The 21,797-nt window shown below is 56.4% G+C and overlaps 2 protein-coding genes and 1 long non-coding RNA gene across 10 annotated transcripts; 1 reads left to right on the top strand and 2 right to left on the bottom strand.

The window, feature by feature from the left end:
- Positions 1 to 1,480: 1,480 nt before the first annotated feature.
- Positions 1,481 to 15,043, bottom strand: SLC29A1 (solute carrier family 29 member 1 (Augustine blood group)). 8 transcript variants are annotated; one of them, XM_059178107.1, is made up of 14 exons: positions 14,915 to 15,043; positions 9,330 to 9,439; positions 8,054 to 8,199; positions 5,817 to 5,898; positions 5,506 to 5,708; positions 5,276 to 5,415; positions 4,841 to 4,975; positions 4,633 to 4,730; positions 4,403 to 4,481; positions 3,828 to 3,925; positions 3,477 to 3,585; positions 3,160 to 3,245; positions 2,576 to 2,775; positions 1,481 to 2,210 (listed from the first exon to the last, which is right to left on the bottom strand). In XM_059178107.1, exons 3-14 carry the CDS (start codon positions 8,182 to 8,184, stop codon positions 2,099 to 2,101), a joined length of 1,473 nt encoding a protein of 490 aa, XP_059034090.1. In that variant the 5' UTR covers positions 8,185 to 8,199; positions 9,330 to 9,439; positions 14,915 to 15,043; the 3' UTR covers positions 1,481 to 2,098. The 8 variants fall into 8 exon arrangements, with proteins under 8 accessions (XP_059034090.1, XP_059034091.1, XP_059034089.1 ...); XM_059178108.1 differs by having other exon boundaries at positions 8,054 to 8,136; XM_059178106.1 differs by lacking the exon at positions 14,915 to 15,043 and adding an exon at positions 14,852 to 14,870 and having other exon boundaries at positions 8,054 to 8,136.
- On the top strand, positions 14,983 to 16,220 carry LOC131834035 (uncharacterized). The gene is made up of 2 exons (XR_009354729.1): positions 14,983 to 15,121; positions 15,541 to 16,220. It is a non-coding gene; the product is annotated as an uncharacterized LOC131834035 (long non-coding RNA).
- Positions 16,050 to 21,536, bottom strand: MYMX (myomixer, myoblast fusion factor). Its single transcript, XM_059178118.1, has 2 exons — positions 17,346 to 21,536; positions 16,050 to 16,824 (listed from the first exon to the last, which is right to left on the bottom strand). Exon 2 carries the CDS (start codon positions 16,808 to 16,810, stop codon positions 16,556 to 16,558), a length of 255 nt encoding a protein of 84 aa, XP_059034101.1. The 5' UTR covers positions 16,811 to 16,824; positions 17,346 to 21,536; the 3' UTR covers positions 16,050 to 16,555.
- Between the last annotated feature and the right edge of the window lie 261 nt (positions 21,537 to 21,797).

Below are 21,797 nucleotides of genomic sequence, written 5' to 3'. Positions count from 1 at the left end.
AAACAGAAGCTCTTTCTGGTAGCCCGAGTATGGTCAAGGGCAGGATAAAAGTTAGGTCCCCAAGTTACAAGAGCTCTGGGGCGCAGAAGGGAAAGGAATTGCGTAAATTGGCTGTCCCTGCTGGCAGTGTTGGGATGTCAGGAAATGCTCAGCATACTCTGGAGAGAGACCAGTGGAACACTTAGTTCGGCTCTGGATTATTCTGTAGCCATGGGTGGGATGGACTGAAGGACACTTGGGCTGGAGTCCTTCTGGAAGAGCAGGCGGAAGGTGGTGGAGGCAACCCAGGGAAGAAACACAGTGCCCCGGGGAGCTGCTGGTGCCAAGGAAGGAGTCCAATAGGACTCTCAGGTTGGGGTACCATGGGCAGGTCAAGAGGGGCTGAGGGAGAGAAGACAAAAAGCACAGGTTTATTTTAGCCCCAGTGCCAAAGGGCATAGCAAAGACTGGGGCACGCTCAGGGTGCCCCTGTGAATCTGCTAGGAAAGGAGTACCTTATTTTCTGCCGACCTTGGATATATATAGCTTGGTTTGACATGTATCCTTGGAGTTCACGGACTCCAGTCCTCCGTTTATAATGATATGCTTCCCTACCCCCTGAGAACTTCTGAGCTCATCAAACAGTCCTACAAATGTTCTGAGAGCCCTTGATGAGGCCTGAAGCCTTCAACTAAAATTAAACTGAGAAACAAAAGACCTGACAGAGATGCCAATTTGTAGCTATCTGCGGGTCAGGGACTAGTGAGCCTCCTGGGCTGTAGCCAGGGTCAGAGTGTGTGTCTGTGTGTCTCCCCACATTGGCCAGAACTCTGTTCCCACTTCCGGTCAAGAACAGTCATTTCCACGAAGGGAGATCCAGCGGAATGGCTCCCTCCATGGAGCCACTTACAGTCCCACACCATCCCATCAAGTCAGAGAAGAACAGTGGGGGCCGCTTCCAGGCAAGGACACACAGGCCCGTGTCCCCCAGGTGTCAGGGCAGACTGCCAGATTGGAGATGGGTGGTAGGGGGCAGGCAGCTGCAGCCTCTTCTTGCCTGGAGGTGTGGGAGTGCAGCCAGGGGAGGGGATGTTTATGGGGGGTGGGGAGTGGACCAGGTGTGCACGTTTATTCCTGTGACGGAGGGGTGAGGACAGGTGAGGGTGGCAGTGAAGACCAAAGAAAGATGGGGCGCTGTCTCTAAGCCCAGTCCTGTGAAAGAAGGAATTGAGCAGCAAAGAAAAAATGGCCTTTTTCAGTCTCCATCAGCAGTCTGGGTGTCCTGGCTCCAGGCCTGTTCCTCCTCTGTGGCCCCAGCAGGGGGCACTGCAGCCCCTCTGAGGCTAAGAGGACTAACTGCCACCCACCCCCACCATTGGACACAGGCCCAGTGCTGGCCAGGGCTCAGCTGGGTCATGCTCGTCCCCCAGATTCACACTGCCATCCCGCTGCCCTCTCTAGGGCATGGAGCTGCGGCTGGAGGACACAGGGAGCCGTGGAGGAAGGAGGAAAAAAAGAAAAAGGTTTATTTTATCAGAGAGCCTCTGAAGGCACCTGGTTTCTGTTGAATATAAAAAAGGCAGTAAAATGGCAACTGTACAGGGTGCATGACTGGTAGGAACAAGGCAGGGGGAGTAGGGGAGGGCCATGGAAATGGCGGGGGAGGAGGCACATGGGGAGAATATGGAAAGATTATCCAGTGGGACCTTGGACAGACAGTCCTGGTCCCTAACCACTGCTGGTATATAGGCAGATGAACAGACAGACACACACATATACTCTCTCTCTCTGAGCCGAGCAGTCTCTGCTGCCCTGCTCAAGCAGGGATCAGTCAGAGCCAAGCGTGGTGATGGAGGGGGGGGGGAGGGTGGCTGAAGGCAACTTGAGCAGATGCAGAGCCTGCGTGCCCTCCCTTGATTCTGACCCTCGGGCTCACAATGTCCCCACTGTCCATCCGTAGAGGCTCCCTCCTCGGGGCCTGGACACCCAGGCCCAGAACAGGCCGTGAGAAAGCAGAAACTGGTATAAAGAGAAAACCTCCAGACCTCCTGCCCATCCCTCAAGGGGAAGAAAGGCCAAAGGAGCAGGTGGTCAGTGCAGTCCTTCTGTCCATCCATGGTCACACAATAGACCGCCACAGGAAGGAGGAGACAGCCCCCAGTGCAAGGCCCAGAGACAGAAAGAAGGCCATGATGGCTCCAGCTGTCTCTGCCTCAGCCGGCTTCACTTTCCTGAAGGCAGGAGGGCAAGGCTTCCTTAGAACGGCCCCAGGAACCCCCCAGCTCCCCGGCCTCGCCTGCCCCCCAGAGCATCTGTGATGTGCGGAGACTTGCCTGAGCACAGAATTCTGCTGACAACTATCCTACTTTCCCACCTCCAATCTGGCTTCTCTCTCTTGGGGGAATGTGTAATGGGGGCTGTCTTCCACCTTCCCACATCTCCCCCGGGTACCCTGGGGTGCCCTGCCCTCCACCACGACCCCTTCACCTACATGCCCATCCAGGATCCAGGAGTCTCCCGGTGCCCCCTCTCCTTCCTTGGAGTGGCCACCCTGGAGCTCTAGGTCCTGCCTGATGCCACCAGGGTCCCCACTCACTTGGGCCCAAAGCACATGCAGAGACTGGCGAGGTAGCCGTTGGAGAAGGCGAAGGCGGCCATGAAGATGATGAACCAGGCGTCGTGCTCGAAGACCACAGCCAGGTGGTGGCGGGGTTTGACATTGCACAGCAGCAGCAGGGGCACAAACAACATCCGGGCCAGCACCAGGCTTGGCAGCCAGTGGCTGTCCTTCCCAGGCTAGGGGGAGCAGGGGGCGCCTGAGCCTGGGCTGGCCCCGTGCTCCACACAGGGCCCCCCGGGATCTGAGTGGATCTGGTCACCCTGAGGGTGTACTGATTGTGAGGGGGCATGGCAGAGCCGTCTCGAGGGCTGGAAATGTTCTGTATCTGGACCTCCCTGGTGATTACATACGGGTGTTGGAGGGGGTGGTCAGTAACTGATACACTGAAGACTAGCAGAACTTGCTATACATAGATTACGTCTTGGTTTGGTTTCTTTCTTTCTTTCTTTTAAAAAAAAAAGTATGGTTCCATTACCACCATACTTTCTTGGTTCCCTTTCTGGGTCTCTGGCTGAACTCTAGCCTTGCACAGGGGCTGGGCATCTCTTTCTCCCACTTACCCACGTAAATACAGCTGTGAGGCTCCGGCCCAACCAGTCAAAGACATTGAAAGTCAAGAAACAAGACACAGGAATGAAGTAGTCTCCTGGAAAAAGAAGAGTAGAGTCAGGGGTGGTTATGAGGTCCAGAGAAACGGATTCAGCAACCCTGACCCTCACTGGGACTCAGTTTTCCCAGATGTAAAAATGGAGGACATGTTTCCAGCCCAGGGAAGGGCAAATGGACCAGGAGAGTTTAGCCAGGGAGACAGAAGCCCATTCCCAAACCTGCTCTAGCCCCAGTCTGCCCCCATCCTGGGAGCTCATGGTGTCCTCACCCCAGGCACTGGTGCCTGCAATGCTGGACTTGACCTCAGCGGTCACGGCGGGAAATACCCCAATGGTCACCATGAAGTTGAAGCAGACGGAGAGAGCCAGGACTAAGATCTGGAGGGAAGGAACCCAGGTCCGTGTCTTCATAGCAGCTGTGCAACAAAGAACCCAGAGTCCCCAGCCCCCAACACACACACACACACACACACACACACACACACACAGACGAGAATCCAGGGGAGTGGCCAGTCCCAGGGAGGAAAGGGAGAGGATGGACAGTGCATGGGTCAGGAGAGGCAAAAGTAGGAGAAAAAGAGGGTAAGGGGCAGAGGGCAGAACACCCATGCCCCACATACATTTCTGAGGATGGCTCGGATAGAGTGGCCTTGGTTGGTGGGCTGAGAGCCGGGGGCAGGAACTCTGGACTCTTCTTTGTTTGCTACTGGTTCCTCTCCTGGGGGTGGGGGGTGGGGGGAGTCCCAGGTTGTGGGAACATCAAGTTGCAGGGAGGACAAATAACAAGAGAAGACACAAACATTCCCCCAAAGGGCTGGGGTTAGCTCAGGGTGGACACCCCTTCCCCGGGGGAGAGTCACACCCTAATACCTAGCCCAGACCTCCCAGACCTGCAAATCCCACAGCACAAATCCCAGGGGTCCTGACCTCTCCCAGGAGCCTCAGGTCCTATTCCAAGAATCTGAAATTGCTTTCCCATTATCCTCAGACAGTTCAAGGGTATCTAGCCTCTTCGCCCATTTCATCTTTCCTAGCCTTTACTTCCTATTGCTCCCATCATCCCTACTCCAGTTCGCTTTGGCTTCTGGCTTATCACCGCTAACCAACATGGCACACTCCTTCTTGCCCTCTGCGCCCAGGCTGCCCCGTGCTGGGCAGGCAGCCCTCCACCCCAGCTTCTGCAGGCTATTCTGACCTTTACTAATGAGGTCCAACTTGGTCTCCTGCTCCCCAGGCCCTTCGAGCTTGAACTGCTGGTAGTACCGATAGAATTCCTGCCAAGTGAGGGGCATAGGGAAAGTAGACTCAGAGATGGAAGATCCAGAATCCCGCCTCCCTATGCCAGGTTTGGGTTCCAGAACAGCACTGGCTGGGAGCCCTGGACCCCACCCCACCTCCACCCCCAGACTTTCTTCACCTGCTTACCAGTCGGGGAAGGGCCAGGTAACAGATGATTGCCAGAACAATAACCACGCAGGCAGTGATGAAGTAGCCAAAGGCACTTTCTGACAGCTCTGAGCCACCTGTGGGGAGCATGTGAGAGATCGGAGATTGTCCCCGGTCCCCCCCCCCACCCCACCCCCATGACCAGACCCACAGGCAGGCAGGCAGACAGACAGGCGGCAACACTTACTGGCGATTGCACAGATCATGGCCACCGAGGCGAAGAAGCCTGCCAGGCCCTGACCACTCATGATGGGGGCAGTGTAGCTGGCGGGCAGGAGGCCAGCCAGACCAAACAGGCTGCCTTGCAGGATGGCGCCGAACGCTGGAGGCATAAGGCAGGCATCAGCAGGGGAGAGGGAGCAGACTGGGATTTGCTGCTGTGGGGGGGCAGGGGCCCATGGGAACACAGGTTCCAGAGGAGTTGTGACACCAAATGGCCCTCTCTGTCCCACCCTGCAGCCCTGGTCCGCACTCGCTCGAGTCTCTGGAGCTCTGAACGCCCAATGGCATCCTCCCCTCTGGGGGGAGGAAGGGGCTCTGTTCCTAGCTGACTGTAGTAGTGGGTCTGAAGGATGGGTGAGGGGATGTGGGAAGATCTCTGCTCCCTCCCAGCCCTGCTTACAGTTGATGAGAACGATCTTGACCATGGTGATGATGAAGAAGGGCACGGCATCCAGCTGCACCTTCACCAGGATGGCAGTGATCAGGAACACCAACAGGATGGCTATAAGGCTGCCCAGGATCCGAACAGACTGGGGGATCCTGCCCAGAGGCCAGGGCAGTGAGGCCGGGGCCTCGGCCCAGGGAGAGCGAGAGGTAGCGAGGGGTCAGGCCTGGGGCCCAGGAGCTCACCTCTGATGCAGGAAAGAGTTAAGGCAGGTGAAGAACAGCAGGGGCAACATGGCGCATAACGTCATGACATTATTGAAGATGGCACTGAGCGAGGTCCGCTCTGGGGAGAGCGCTGTGGGGGTGGCTGAGGGCTGGGTGTCCTTGCTCAGCTCGGCAGTGACTGAGGACATATTCTGGGACTCGTCCAGGCGGTTTGTGAAATACTGTGGGGGTTGCAAGACAGAAACCTTGTGGCTTCTCTCCTGGCACTCCCAAGTACACAGCAACCAGGCCCTACTGTGGCCTCTGGAACCCCATCCCCCCAGTCTCACCCTAGTGGCTGTCATGAAAAAATTCCATGGGAGCAGCGTCCCCAGACCCAGCATGAAGAAGATAAGCCAGACAGCTTTGTACCTGAGGATGGGAGAGGAAAAGGGGGCCAAGTGACACACCATCCCACCTCCTTCCCAGGTCAAACCTAAAAACTCCTTCCCTCCCCAACCTTTGGGGTCTTCCGCTGTCCCAGGATATAGGCCACCGTGTTTATGTCCATGTGCCCGAGCCTTCCTATGGGTTTCTGTGGAAGGAAAAGCGTCCTGGGATAGGGAAAAGAGCAGACAAGTCCACAGGCGGAGGAGGACCAGGGAGGGACACAAGGCTGAAAGGCATGGGCAACAGGACCTTGGTTCTCAGCCCCGAAGACTCGGGGGACCCTGCAGGCTTGGGAACCAGTGTGACCCACACATTCGGAGGTGGTTTTGGAAATCCTGCTGAAGGCTGGGGGTGGGCGGGTGAGTGAGGAAACAGCCAAGTGTCTTCCACCCCCACGAGGCAGGCTGGAAGTGATTATGCCGTCTGGGTAGGGACTGTGTGGCTCCCCAAAGAGGAGTTTGAGGTCAAGAAACTCCCAGACCACTCCGGACATAGTAGGACAGGAGGGCGGGGTAACTTGGGGTGGCTGGGAAGTGAGGGAGCTGTTTTTCTCCAGTCCAGACAGAACTAGCTTTGTAGGTCACACCACACAGGGGAGGCAATATGAGGCCACTGGACTTTATGTGGGCCGCCAGGAGTAAATGAGTGCCCCCCCTCCCCGCTCTGGCCGGGGCGTTGCCCCCAAGCCTTACACCTCAGGGCCTGTGTGGGATGGGCCAGCCTCCCCCAGGCAGCCCCAGGCCTTCCCAACGTAGTCTCCAGATGTGTCTGCTATATCCTCCCCACAGCGAATGCCTGCTTTCTTCCCCCAGTGGCAGGGACAAAGCCCAGGGCAGGGAAGAAACAGATCTGGCCAGAGTACAGGGACTGGCCTCACATAGGAAAGGCCCAGCTGAGTGCCCGAGCGTGGCCTTCTGAGCCATTCCAATACAGTGCCCCCGACGGCCCCCACAACTCATCTACCCGCGACCCTGAAGAACACAGCTGAGGGCTTGAATGAAGGGAGAAGCTCCTGGCCAAGGCTGTCCAGAACAGATGGTTAGAGCAGGGCTGGAGGAGGGCACCAAGGTGCACAGAGATGCGAGAGGGGTTCCAGAACTGCTACCGATCGTGAGGCTCCCAACTGGGGCCTGTCCTTACTAGGTCTCCTTAAATTCCCTCCCATCCAAATAGACCCCACCTCGATTTTACAGGTGGGAAAGAGTCGAGAGGAGATTAAGCTACGTGCCTGAGGTCCCGCAGCCAGAGGTGGCCTTGTTTGGCAGCCTTTTTGGCACAGGAGGAAGACGGGACGGGCAGGGGTGAGAGGATGTGGTTGGGGGGCCTGGGCTGAAGGAGTTTGGGACCGCAGGCAGGCAGAACTTCATCAACTATCTTGGTTCCCAGATTCCTTGGAGAGCTTCAACCAAGCTACAGCCTCCTCCCGCCACAACCATACGCATGATCATGGTGGTGGGTTTAATTTATTTTTTTTTTTTTTTTTTTTTTTAAAGATTTTATTTATTTATTTTACAGAGAGAGATCACAAGTAGATGGAGAGGCAGGGAGAGAGAGAGAGAGGGGGAAGCAGGCTCCCCGCTGAGCAGAGAGCCCGACGCGGGACTCGATCCCAGGACCCTGAGATCATGACCCGAGCCGAAGGCAGCGGCTCAACCCACTGAGCCACCCAGGCGCCCCTGGTGGGTTTAATTTAAAGGAGCTTTTGGTTCCAGAGGTGGGGAGTGAGGGCAAGGTCAGCTCAAGGACCAGGGTAGGCCAGGGTCATCAGAGGCAGAGGCTCAACGCCAGGCCGGAGGAAGAGGGCAGTTCTGCCAGATGTGCTCTGGAACGAGGGGAGCCGCCAAATATTTCCCCAGAGTGATGGGAGGAGGAGCTGGAAGCTGCTAGCAAGCTGGAGAGCAACAGTGGAAACACTGAGAGGCCAGGGAGGGGCTGCGCCGCCCACCCATCCCAGCCCTCCCCAAAGGCACCCCAGTGAAGGCACACATGGCCTCCGCCCCTCAGGCAGACCTGACTCACATTGCTTTGCCGGAAGGCCAGTCAACAGTGGAAATCCCAAATTCCAAAGGACACAGCACCCAGCCCCCCTTGGAGACCCATGTCCGCTCCCCTGGATGCCCAGCCCAGGTCCCCTTACCTGTCCTGAGGCTCGTGACTAGTTGTCATGGTGACAGTGTTCTTGGTTTTGCCTGGCTGAGAGCTCCCTCCTTCTGGTGCTTGCTGGGGGCAGAAGCAGTGTGAGGCCACGTCTTGGCCCTGCTTCCCCATAGACCTCTTTAGACTCTCGTGGAGTAGGCAGCAGGCAGGGCGCAGAGCAGGTGAGCTGAAGAGTCCAGAAGGGCCCCCTCCCTGCCCGGCCCCTCAGGACTGTTCAATCTGACCCCTGTGGCCAGCGCTGTGGGGCCCCCTGCCTGCTCAGGCTCTACCTGGCTCCCAGCCTGGCCACCGCTATTTTTATCCAGCAGCCGAAGCAGTTTGTAAGCTGGGAAACAGGAGCGTGGCGAGCAGGAGGAGGAGGAGGAGGAGGAAGTATGAGCGAGAGGGAGGGAAGGCCTGGCAAAGAAGGAAGGGAAGAAGAGGAGAGGGGTCAGGGACTGCAGTGATAATGGAAGAGAAGGAGGGACAGGAGGAGGGAAACGGGAGTCAGAGCAAAGAGGGCGAGGGGAGGAGGGAGGGCACAAAACAAACATTCACCGCTGCTGCAGCAGCAGCAGCAGTGGCGGCAGCAGCAGAACCGTGAGCCTGTAGGGAAAGAGGACTGAAGCCAGAGATGCCTCTCCCCAGCCCTTCTCTGCAAGTCTGACCTTCACACCTTCTGGGGGGGTGGGGGCTGCAGTCATGGCAAGACTGGGCTCTGGGGTTCCTGTGCCCTCCTGGAGGGACCCCAGACTCCAGCCTCTCTGCAGAGGGCACTTTAACCTTCCTTTCTTGTCACTGCCCAAGGGTTTCCTAGTTCCTGGCCAGGTTTCTAGGAAAACACTTCACTACCATATGGGGACACAGCCCTTCCCACAACTAAGTCTGCCCCTCCCCCGGTCCCCAGTTCTGGCCCCAGGGTCATCCCATCCCCCACCCCCCCTTGGTTCCTCTCTGACTCACTCCCAGGCCCCTGTCCTCTTCCCCTTTTTGAGAGCAAACTTGAAGGGAAGATTGGAGGAGCAGGGGCACAGGCTTGACCTAAAGCTCCTAGCCTCCTCCCTCAGTATCCCCCCTCCTGCTTTCCACTCGTGTAGGGGAGGCACCCTGGCACCAGATGAGACAGCTTTCCCTTTGGGTAGCACAGCAAGCCAGGCAGGCGTGTGCTGGCGCATCCCCCACGTGCGGGCCTAGCTCTGGAGCCAGGTCTGCTGTTCAGGGTGAGGCCTGCTTCCCCAACCACCTGGGCCTGGGCCTGGGTCTGGGCCAGCACTCACCAGATGCCCAGACTTGCCAGCAGAAGGCTCAGAGCAGAGGGGGCCTGGGCAGTCCTTGGGAGGTAGTCCTAGCTCAGGCTCTGGCGGCAGGCCTTGTCCATGGGCTCCCCCTGGGTAAGGGTCCAGAATGAATAAAGTGGCAGAGGGCGGATGCGGAGAGAACCCCACAGGCCTTGCTGTGGGAGGGATCGGCCTCATTCTGAGAAATCTCTTACACACACACAACCAGGAGATAAAAACTGCTCCTGTAGCGAGCCTGGGAGATAAGAGACCCAGCAGCCTCAGCAGGGGAGCTGAAGGGGTGGGGCAATCGCAGGTACAGTCCGTGCTCCAGGTCGCAGCCTGAAGACCTGAAGATAGGCAGACGTGGACACGTACCACCAGGGACCTCCCCAACATCCTCAGGGGGCTTTTTTCTTCACCTCCCCATAATTCCTCTCAAACCCTCCCTGAATGAACTCCAGACTCTCCAAAGGCCTTCCTCAGCCCCCCAGCCCATGTGTGGGTTGTAGGGTGTTGCAGGGTGGGGACAGGAGAAGCACACCTACACACCTCCCGAATTGGCAGAGGGCTTCTTCATTCATCTTTTTTTTAAAGATTTTATTTATTTGACAGAGAGAGACACAGTGAGAGAAGGAACACAAGCAGGGGGAGTCAGAGAGGGAGAAGCAAGCTCCCCGCTCAGCAGGGAGCCGGATGCAGGGCTCCATCCCAGGACCCAGGGATCATGACCCTTAATGACTAAGCCACCCACGTGCCCCCCATTCATCTTTTCAACAAATATTGACTGAGCACCTCTGCAAGCTAGCCAGGCACTGTTCTAGTCACTGAGGGGAGGGGCAGACAGAATGGCAACAACAGTTTTTATGTTTTTAAGAAGGATGTAGGCAAGACGGCTCTACCCTCGAGGGCTGCCAGAGAAGGCTCAGGACTCAGATTTTCTATTAGGTAGCAGGGAAGGGAACTCCCAGCTTTACACCTCAGCACATCCCATGCTCTACACACACACATACACACACACACCACACACACGCAAGATTCGCGGCAGTAAGTAAAAGAACTGGTATAGCTTCAACCCAGATGGGAGCTGGGGTGGAGAGAATAGAGTATCTCCCCTTCCTTAGCAAAATCTGCCTTAGGCTCAACGAAGTATTCATTTCAGCCCTCTACCCCTGCTACCCTACCATGTTCTGTTCGCAGCCATCCCCACCTCTGTCCTGGGCACAGTGCAACTCCAGGGGAGCCTCTCCCCCCTGCCCACATCCTGACATTCAGCAGGCCAGCCCAGGTATTTTGTTCTTGCCTGCCTTTGCCCAGCAGCAACCAGGGATTTGATACCAGCTCAGAGCATCTGGTGGCCCTCCAGCCATGCCCCAACGTGCCTGCCAGGATGGGGCCCTGAAAGTAACCACTGAACTGAGCACCTCCCCACCCTGAGGCCCCCAGCACCTCTCACGCACCCCAGCTCTAGACACACTTCTGCGGTAGCATCAAATTCTCTACTCCCTGGGGTTGCCTCTGGGGCCAGCCACCACCTGCTCCCCTCTTGCCCTAACAACCACACATAAGCTAGTACTAAATTGTCTCCATTGAACAGATGGGGGAGGCTGAGGTTCAGAGAGGTTGAGTCACTTGTGTAAGGTCGCAGAGCTAGTGAATGGGTGCGCTGGAATTCCAACTCAATGCGCAGTTTATTTTAGCCTCCTTCTGGGTTGGAGAGGTAGGTATAAAGGCTGCTTCTCGGCTAGCCCTGTATATTGGGAGATGAGCGAAGAAACAGGGTGGGGAGACTGAGGTCATCTCCAGTCTGACAAGAGCTTCGGGTGTAAGGCATTCCCCACTCCCCATAAAGCACACATCTCAGCAGGGAGAGCTCAACAGGCAGGGCAAGTGGGAGGTCACCAAGAGGAATGGGCAAAGGGATCGCCGCGGGAAGCGTGACCGGCAGGGCTGAGGCCGGCCTTCACCCACCACTACTCTCTCCCTAAGAAGGAAAGCAGGGGTTCTGAGTTAAGGAAGAGTCCTCTCTGGGAGTAAATGAGGACAGGCCCAGGAAGGGGAGGCCAGGAACAGACAGCTCCTTCACCTCCAAGACGCCGGCTCGCATCTCCACTCCCCCCTACCCAGTGCCGTTACCGGCGCGGCCCCTCTCCTGTACCGGCAAGATCCATCGAGATTACCCATTCACTCGCCCGCCCCTTGCAGAGGTCAGCTCGGCGACAGCCGGTTTCAGGCCCAGGAGCCAGGTGGCCCACGCCCCGCTCGGGTCCCGATCTCCGCAGAGTCCCCACGCGCCCTGGCCCTGGCGCGCCACGTGCAGCGCGGCTCCGCACGCTCTGCGCGGGGGAAGTGGGGCCCCCATGCGGCGTTCCCTCTGCGCGCAGACAGGCCCGGCCTCCCTGCCCTCGTGGCGGCGGGAAGACGCGCCTTCTACGCCGGCGGTTCCCGGACCCTCACCGGTCCCCTACCCCCGACCCTCGACCCCCGAATCCCGACCCCCGACCCGGGCAGCACCTGCTAGCAAAGAGTCCTACCGCGCCGAGATCCGCGCGCCCTCTCTGCAGCTTCCCGCGCCCGCCGGAGCACATTCAAACCCGCCCTCCGCTGAGCCCGCCCCGGCCCGCCCCCGCTGCCCGCTCCCCCCACCACCAGCCGCTGCCGCTTCCCCTATGCCCCGCCCGCGCCGCCACGGCCCCGCCCGCCCCGCCGCGGCCCCGCCCCAGCTACGCCCCCCCAGCGGCGCCGGATGCGAGCCCCCCCAACCCCTTCACGGGGCCGTCGCGCCCACACCTCGTCTTACTTTTGAAGGCAGGACCTCAGGGCCGTACCACACCAAACCTTGCCCCGTTATGGGGAACCCGGGGCTGGAGGGGTATCATCCCTAGTGTGCTCCGCGCTGGGGGTCCAGAAACTCCTACTGTCCTTGCACCCAACCCTCTGCCCAGAGCGGGGCGGACTCCCCTCCCAGGTACCCCGCTACTTTCTCCATGGTGCCTTTTCCCTTTCCTGCGCCCACGCCCTTTAGAGCCACCTTCTGCCGCTGGCACCTACCCTCTGCTCTCCCAACCCCCACGCCAAGGGACCTCTCTGCGCAATCAGTACAGTCAGTGACCTGAGTCATGAATTTTCCTACCTCTAACACACACACACAAGCACCACACCTCAACTGGGACTTGGAGGGGAGTGCGTGTCTGGGGGTGGGTGGTGGATGGGATAGAGGCACAGGTCTCTAGGCCCCTCCAGATTCACTCTTTCTAAACCCAGAACTTTGAAAGAGCTGAGATGGTAAGAGAAAAAGCCTCAACCGCCTTCCATCCTGAGTGAATCCTATGTCCTCAGAGGAAGAGACCAAGCCTTGCTGAGTTCCACATCCTCCCGGGGCTAAGGAGGGAGGGGGTGGGCATGCTGAGGACTGGTCAGCCCTTCTTGCACCCCCAAGTGAGGGGGAATGATTCCCCTCCTTTTGGTTGGCCAGTAAGTTGGGGGTGCCCCATAGCAGGGCCCCCATAGCAGCTCTCAGTAGGTGGAGATAACACAATGGCTGGTGGGGTGTGAAGACAGAAAGTCCAACCCAGGGCCCACACCCCACCTTGCCCCAACTACCCAAGAGAACTGTCCCCTGGAGAAGCCATGGTCACTAATTAGCAATTAGCAGGGGGCAGTGAGGTGGCTCAGTTTGTAAGTGCCTGTCTTCCTGTCAGGTCATGATCTTAAGGTTGTGGGATGATCTTAGGGTCTTGGGCTCTCTGCTGCTCAGCAGGGAGTCTGCTTCTCCTACTCCCTCCCTCTCAAATAAATAAGTAAATAAATACCTCCCCCCCCAAAAAAACCCCACCCAACCAATTAGCCTTACTACCATCAAGGATAAGGCAGGGTCTTACTCTCCAGTCAGGAAACAGACTGGGCCCTGAAGGGAGGGGCAGTTTTTCTACTTAGGATCTGTGGACTGTCCCCAAGCTACTCCACAAGGGGTGTTCTCAGCCTTCCGGCTCTTCCCACAGAGACATGACACACTATCACCCTCCAGCCTTAACCAAACAGAGGGCAGGAAGAGGGGTACGGGTGGCATTTTTTTAGGCACTGCCCCACGACTCGAGGGCAGCTTCATGTCTGGGTCTCCCCACCCCCATTCCCATCCTGTGTTTGTCCAGTCTCTCCCTCTTCCTTGGCCCCGGTCTCTCTCCCCACCTTCATTTCCCTCTTTGGGCCCGTGGGGGTGGCAGGCCTTCGTGGTCAGACAGATCTGCCTGGCATGGCCAGGCCGGTGGCCAGTGGCTGGAGTTGTGTGCGGAGGGGGCTGGAGGGGGCAAGAAACTGGAGGGAAGTGGTGAGGGTCTCAGGCCAGACAGGGGAAGGTTGTTTCCTCTCCCCACCTCTGTGGAGGCCTGGTGTGCTCACTAGATGGCAATAGGCAGGACTGTTATGGCTGGTGAGAAGCCCATCTGGCATTCACCCTGCCTGGGCCCTCTGCCAGCATCCACGCCCCTTCGGAGCCCTTCCCTGACCAGAGATGGTTGCTGGGTGCCAGGGCCCTCTGCTGGACAGCCACTGTGCCTTGACTCACACCAGCCTGCACCCCGAGTTTTTCTGGCCCGGCCCAGCCAGTCCTGTAACCCTCAGCCCTGGCTTATTTATGTCTTTCTCCCTCAGGTCCCTGGCACAAAGGTAGGGTGAAAAGGGCTGATCCAGCTGCACCTCTACCCTCTCCCCATTCCCCACTCTATTTGAGACTGTCCCTTGCCCCAGACTCCCTCCTCCTTATTCTAGGCCACAAGGCGCCCCACCACCTCACATTGGGTCGACTCTCCCCAGCCTGTGTCCATCTGTGTTTGGCTTGGCTTGGCTGTTTGTCACCAGCACCTGCCTTATGACTGTGCATTCTCATTTTGTTCCTGACTCTGTGTCCATGGCCTTGTGGCAGGGCTGGGACTAGGGAGAGGCCAATGAGGCGCTTGCCTGCATTGCAAATTTTAAGGGGACACCAAAAAATTTAGAGATCAAGATAAATAATATTTTACTGAGATTTTTTTTTTTAAATCAAAGTAAATGCAAAAAAGTGATATGATGAACAAAACACCCACATTTAAAATAAAGACAGGATCCAGCCGTCTCAGGACCGGACTCCTCTAACTTCCCTCACTTTCCTGGTGAGTGTGTACTTGAGGGTGAGAATGAGGGTCAGGGTCCAAGACTTGAGGTTCACTCTGTCCGGGCTTGGCCTTCCCAGCGTAATTTCCCAGAACTCTGCCTCTACCCTTTGCTCCGGGCATGTCTCTGACCTTGGGGGCATCTGTATATGGTTGGGGTGGCGCAGCGGGGGTGGAGGAGTTGGGAGGTGACCTTCAAAATCCGATAAAAGCATCCACTCCGCGGGAAACCGCAGAGTCCGACCCCGCGTATATCCCTACGCCAACCCAATTAGGGACCTAACCCCACCTCTCTCCGCCCGTCCCCGCGGGGCGCGTGGGAACCGCGCAGCCCCCGCCCCACCGCCCAGCGGCCCGCCTCTGCTCCCCGCGCACCTGCCGGATATGCAGGAGGAGGACGGAAACCGCCCCCTCTGGTCCCCGTCCTGGCCTTCTCACCTCGGGGCTGGGGCCAAGGCGGGAGCTCGCAGCCCGCACTGGGTCTAACCGGTCTCCAATGTCGCTGCCGGAGGGAGAGGGGCCGCAACCGGTTACGCTGGCACCCGCCCCGAGCTCGGTGACCCGCTCTGTCCCGCCCCGCGCCGCTCGGGAGCGAGGAGCGCTTAGGAAGGCCGGCGGCATGGAAGGCCGGGATCAGACTGCAGAGTAGGTGCTCGTGGCCCTGGAGGGGAACTGCGTTTGGGGACCACGAGCTGGAATCCCCTTCATTCCACCCCTTCCCCCAGGTGGCCTTCCCGAAAGGGGTGAGCACGTGCACTGGCTTTAGTGGACGCCTGGAGGAAGCAGATGGTGCCGAAGGGTGGCCGGGCCGGGGTTTGGCGGAAAGCCCCTCGGGGCTGGGGGAGAACAGGGGCGGGGGCGCGGTTCTGGCCCTCGGGGCCGAGCTTCTAAACGGTGCGGGCTCCGGATGGGGGTCCTGAAAGAGGCCCGCATTCCTCATTTCCCCACTCTGAACCTACAGCCCAAGACTCCTGGAGGGAGGGAGGACTATTGTTTGGGAACAATAAGCAAATTATCCCGAGGCTGATGCAAATGAATCTGACAACTCTCGTTTGACCCCTTAGGAGCTGCTCTTTGGGGAGGCTGAAATAATGAGGGGAATGCCTCTGGATACTTCCATCCCACTCCCATCTCTTCAGGGACACAGTGCCCCTCGGGGGAAGCATTTCTACACTGCTCCCCTGGGTGGCTGCCGGTGGGGTCTCTTAGCAAACAAATCTCCCTCTTCCCACACCACTGGGTGAGAAGAATCTCCAAACTGACTCAGGGACTTGGCGTTCTTCTCCTTACCTTGAGCTGGCCAGCCAGACCTCCAAATCGGACCCAAGACTGCTGGGTCACAGTGTGACATACTGACTGAAGTTACACAAGAGAAACAACCTCCAGGAGATGAGGACTGCGGGACAATGGGATAGGAAGCAAAAGGAACTCTTGTGGTTTCCCCACTCCCCACCCCCCACCCCCCGCCCCCTCTCCACTTCTTCCCCCACCCTCTGGCCACCTTAGACTCTCTCCCTAGGTAGGAGCCTAGGTACTGCGTGGGTGACAGGACTTTCAATGGCATCCCAAGAACTCCAATCAACAAATGTTTATTGAGCACCTGCTGCATGCTGGGCCTTGAGGCAAGACTGCCTCACTAGGCAACCAAGGTCCTGTTACTTTAAGGTAAATCCTGAGTCTGGAAGACAAACGGTCTGGGTTAAAATCTTGCCTCTCAAATACATTGTCATTTTTGCCTGTGTAAGCACTGTCCCTCCCTGGACCTCATGTCACCATTTGGGGCTAGGGGAGGAGAGTCTCTTCCTCCATTCCCTAGAATCAGATGTGAGTAGGAAAGGTGTCCTTGGAGGAGGAATTCAGGGAGGGGGTAATGATCAGTTTTATGACCACTAGATGCTGGGTATCTTTGCAGTCATTCCTGCTGGCAGTGGGGAGGCATTCCCAGTCGGACCCTTCTTATGCTCAGTCCCCCACCGTGTCTTCCTCACACTGGGTAGCTGCGCTGTGTGACAGCGCTGGGACTGTCATGCTCCAAAAGAAGGGCTTTCGATGATACAGCCAATGTCAGGGATCGTGGCCTCATTTGAGGGGAGCTAGCCTCTCCCGCCTCTCCTGGCCAGCTACTCTGGAGGCCTCCTCGGCGTCAGGTGGGTGTCTCTGGCTGAGGATGAGCAACACACAGCCCAGCAAAGCCTCTCGAACATCCTGCGAGCCTAGGCGGCGGGCCAGTCGGCGCAGCAGGGGCAGGAAGTGCCGGCGGGCCAGGCGGGCGGCAGGCAGCAGCAGGCGGGACAGCAGCGTTCGCAGCAGCAGTGGGAGCAGTGGAGCGGGCATGGCTGGGTCAGTGACTGTGAAGGCAATCCAGACTCTAGGCTTGCCCCTTTCCTGCTCCATCCTCACCTGGCATAAAACTTGGGGTTTGCAGGCTCCCCGCTATGCTACTTCAGTTTCTACCCTTATGCTCCCCCCCACCTCGATTTATGGGTCATTTTGGCTTTCCAGAGGCCCTTTCTCTTGGCAAGGTAGCTGGGGCAGAAGGATTCTTACCACAGCGCTGATGAAGACACCAAGCCAAGGGGAGAGTAAAGTTGAGACTAGGACTTAAGAGTTTGCCCTTCCCAGCCTCCAGGGGCTCCTACTGTTCACTAGATTTCCACCCCCCCCCAACTCCTTTAGCCAGTCTCCCTCCATCCCCCACCCCATTCACACCCTCAGGCTCCCTGGTATTCCCCAACTCTTCTCAATCCTGCAGAATTTCTTCCATCCCCAGGCAATTTTAAGTTTTCTTCTGAGGCCCCCTGATCCACCCTGACCTGACACTTCCAACCCCCATAATCCCGCCCACCCACCGATCAGCAGTATATCTCACCAGTCAGAACCGTGGTTCAGAATGAATCTCTGGCCGAATTTGCCTGCAGGGACACTGCTGTGTCACCGGACACTACAAGACTGTCCCCACTGAGCTCAGTCCCACCCTAGGATAGCTTGCCTGGGTGGGGGGAGCCAAGAAGAGACAGCTGTGTTCTGGCACCTGGTATATTGAGGGGCAGAGGCAGCTGGGCTGGAAGAAGAGGAAGGAACAGATGCAGGAATTCTTCCTGCTGGGTACAGAACCCAGACTGCACTTTCTAAGGATATGACCTTAGTCACATCGATTCTTCTGGTCTCTAGTCCCATCTGTTAACTCAGTCTACTAACTCAGTAAGTGGGAGTTAACGGGTGGGGGAACTGGAATGGAGCAATGTGAGAGATCTACTTGCCCAAACCGCAGAAGCAGGAAGGCTGCAGGCTAGACACTCTGGCTGAGAGGGGCCTGCACAGGGAGAACAGGACCTGTGGGCTGTCTCCTGCGGGTGGAGGAGTGGGGTCACCCTCCATTGGGTAGCTGGGCTCAGTTGGACACAGCAGGGTGACACTCCCACTTAGGACAGGAAGAGGGAGACTCATTTTAGGACCCTCTTTACCCACTTTTGCTCCAAGATTAAGTGAAGTTCCCAGAGATATCTTGATACACAGACAGCCTGGGTTGGTTTTGTTTTTAAATACCTCGTCCTCCTACTTCCTAAAATGGGTCTACTTTTGGCCTTTCTGGACTCAGAAGAGATAATGGCCATCAAAGTGTTTTGGAAGCTTCATAGCCTCGAGAATTCCATTTATCCACATCCCACCGCCAGTCTCCATTAGTACCATGACTATGTCTAAAACTGTCAAAGACCTTGAAGAAAAAACCCATAAATATCAAACATGCCCGTCCCACTTCTGCCTGGAGGAAGCAGGGGAGAGGAGCTAGAGCACAGATTTATTGACATAGTGTTCCTCTCCTTCCGGGTGCTTCCCTAGCAGATGTGTTGGCCATGGGCCATCCCTGGAGCATGGGCGGGACATACACTGAGTCTGCACACATGCCGATCCTGTGAATTCATTGCCATTATTATAACCATTGTAAAGATGAGGATACCGAGGTCCAGAGTGGTAAACCAAGTTACCCAGAGTCACACAGCAGATAAATGAACAGCATGATCTCCACCCAGACCTGCCCCTCCTTCAGGCCTTCAGATCTCTGTAAGTGGCAACTGCCACTTTCTAGTTCCTCTGGCCAAAATCTTAGATGTTCTCTTGACTTCTCTCTTCCCATCATGGTTCACTACCCATATTAGTAAATCCTGGTAACTACTTTCAAAATATTCAGAATCTCACTACCTCACTGATGTCGCCATGACTGCCCTTGTCTGAGCATTCATCATTCCTCACCTGAATTATTGTAGTAGCCTGTTAACTGGTGTTCCCCTTTCTCTTTTCCACACCTGTTTCTCTTTTCCGTATAGAGACCAGAATGGTCTTTATGAAACATAAATCACATCCTGTCTTCCTTCTGCATAAACTATCCAGGGGGCTCCCATCTCACTCAGAGTTAAAACCAAAGCCTTTCATTATGACCTACAAGGCCTTGGTGGTCTGACCTCCCTTAGCATTCTGACTCAACTTCTATCCTGTCTCTGTCATTCTGCTCCAGCCACACTGGATTCTTTGCTTTTCCTTAACTGTGTCAGATATATTTTCTTTTTCTTTTTCAAGGATTTTATTTATTTATTTATTTGACAGACAGAGATCACAAGTAGGCAGAGAGGCAGGCAGAGAGTTGGGGGAAGCAAGCTCTCTGCTGGGCAGAGAACCCGATGCTGGACTCAATCCCAGGACCCTGAGATCATGACCTGAGCAGAGAACAGAACCCACTGAGCTACTGAGGCGCCCCTTTGTCAGATGTATTTTCTGCCTCAGGGCCTTTGCACCTACTGTTGCTCCTTTGCACAAGGCTCTTTCTCCAGGTATTCACCTGGCTCTACCTCTTATCTCCTTACGTCTTTGCCTATATGTTACCTATCCATCCTGTTTAAAATTATACTCCTCCACCCTATCTCCTCTGTCTCCTCCCCATCTAAACCTGTTTTACTTATCTCCACAGCAAGTCATTATCTGACATGCTATATATTTTATTTTACTTCCTTGTCTTGTTGCTTAACTGCCTCCCCCACAAGACTGTAGGGACTTATCTCTGTTTTAACTGCTGCTGTGTCCTCACTGCTTAGCAATAAGCAATGTAAGAATAGATCTGAAGAGGTTCTGTGATGTGACCCAGACTCAGGCCTGCTTGTCCAGAGCCTGTGTGGCAGATCCCCAGAGCTCCATTGATCTGAATACACTTCTAAGATGTGAGAACCGTACTTGCTATAACAGCTAGAGAGCCTTTGGGAGAGGGGGAACCGGACATAGGAACCCAAGGAAGAGGAAGTCAGACCTCAGTGGTTCCCTCTGCGATCCCCTGAAGTGTGTAATTTTGAGGGCACCATGGAGTTCCAACCAAGCACTGGCTCACATAAGCCACTGCTGTGATCCCTCCAACCTCAGTTTCCACCCTGGAAACTGAGATCCCTGAGCTCTGGACCTGGGGCCTGAGGCTTGCCCCATCCCCCATCTTCCATCCCCAACTCCCCTCCCCCACACCAGCAGAGTGAGGGGATCCAGGGCCTGGGCTAGTGAGGCAAGTAAGGGAAACAGGATGTTGTCTCTGGTAACAATGGGGAACCCCAGAGGGGGGTGGGAAGGGAGGTGGGGGAGGGGAAGCAGCTGCCTCCACCTGGGTGGGTCTATTCACAGTTTACTGTCAACTCCCTTACCCCCCTGGGATTAACTCTCCTGTCCAACTTCTTCCCACTCTCCCCTGGATTAATCCTTCCCCACGCCCCTCAGCCTGCCCCAGACCTTTTCCCCAAGGTAGAAAACCAACGGCTCTGCTAAGGATTTCCTCAGTCTTTCCTGGAAAGATAACCATCCTCTCTGGCAACAGACCTGGCACAGAGCAATTCCTTCTAGTTCCTGATTTAGCCTATGTAATGGATCCTGCCTGCACCACCCTGACCTCTACCCCCCACCCTCTGCTGCTGGGGAGAAGCCAGCAACTTTGAGGAAATTGGCCAAACCTTCTGTTCCTTAAAGTCAATTAAAAAAAAAAAAAAAAGGATCTGAGTGCCAACTTGTGAACCTGAAGCTTGTGGACTGGACAGTATGTGACCTCTGCAGTCCTCTTCCCTGGTCCTCTTCCCAAGACCCTCAGGGCCATCTAGGAGCATTCTGGAGAGACCCCTGCCCTCTGCAATTAAGTGTCCATTACTGGGCCATCCATGTCAACAGCAAGCACTGGAGTGCAAGCAAGTGTGTACCAGGCCTGTGCAAGGCATGAAGGACATGGAACATATACACTGAGAGTCAGCAGTTAGGGTGCCAGACAGGCAGCAGGGCCAGGGGTGAGAGCTGCCATACAGCTAAGGGCTTTGGTGTGTGTGTGTAAAGATTTTATTTTTGTTTGACAGCAGGAGAGAGCGAGAGCAGGAACAGGAGCAGGGGGAGTGGGAGAGGGAAAGCAGGCTTCCTGCTGAGCAGGGAGCCCAATGTAGGGCTCAAACCCAGGACCCTGGAATCATGACCTGAGCCAAAGGCAGATGCTTAACGACTGAGCCATCCAGGTGCCCCACCCCCCTTAAAAAGTAATCTCTACACCCAATGTGGGGCTTGAACTCAAAACCCAAGAATAAGAGTCACAAGCTCCACCCACTGAGCCACCCAGGTGCCCCAGGAAAAGACTGTTCACTGAATGAGTGGGTATAGCAATAACACCCTCTAGGAGCTGTGCTGTATGGTGGTCCTTTTCTCTAATGTGGGACTTACCATAACTCCTGCCCCTGACAGGATCAAGACATGGGAAAATACTAGGTCCAGGGCTGGATCCTAGAAGGGATCCAGTAGACAGAGTATCCTTCCTTTCATCGTTTGGTTTTACCTCTGAGTACACCCTGTGTCTGAGGCCAGCCAGTGGGCTGCTCCTTGAAGGCCTGCTGTGACACGCCCTGATGCCCATGACCAGCCCCTGAGAGTGGATGTGGCTCAATGAAAGCTTGAAAAATTAATGGAGGCCTGGGTCCCCTTGAGGCCCCTGGCTCTGTCAGGTTTCAGTGTCCTACTGTTCCCTCTCGGGGATCAGCCTTGGCTTGGAGCCCTTCCCATTTGTGGGAAGTTGAGGGCAGTGTTGCCACCCACCCCCACCCCCCCCACCCCACCCCCCCCACCCCCCACCCCGCACAAGGAGCTCTGAAAAGAAGCCAGGGAGGCCTCCTCAAGGGTGGGGCTGCTGAGGGCACAGTTGTGGAGGCCAAAGTTGTAGAATTGGGAGTTCAGCCGTACTCCCTGACACAGCTCCTCTTGGCTGGTGACAATAGACCCTCAACTATCTGAGTGGAGCTGTGGTGAGGGTCTGAGGTCTGGATAT

The sequence above is a fragment of the Mustela lutreola genome, chromosome 6 (genome assembly GCF_030435805.1).
Source record: "Mustela lutreola isolate mMusLut2 chromosome 6, mMusLut2.pri, whole genome shotgun sequence".
NCBI lineage: Eukaryota > Metazoa > Chordata > Mammalia > Carnivora > Mustelidae > Mustela > Mustela lutreola.
This window is presented reverse-complemented; position numbering and strand designations above follow the sequence as displayed.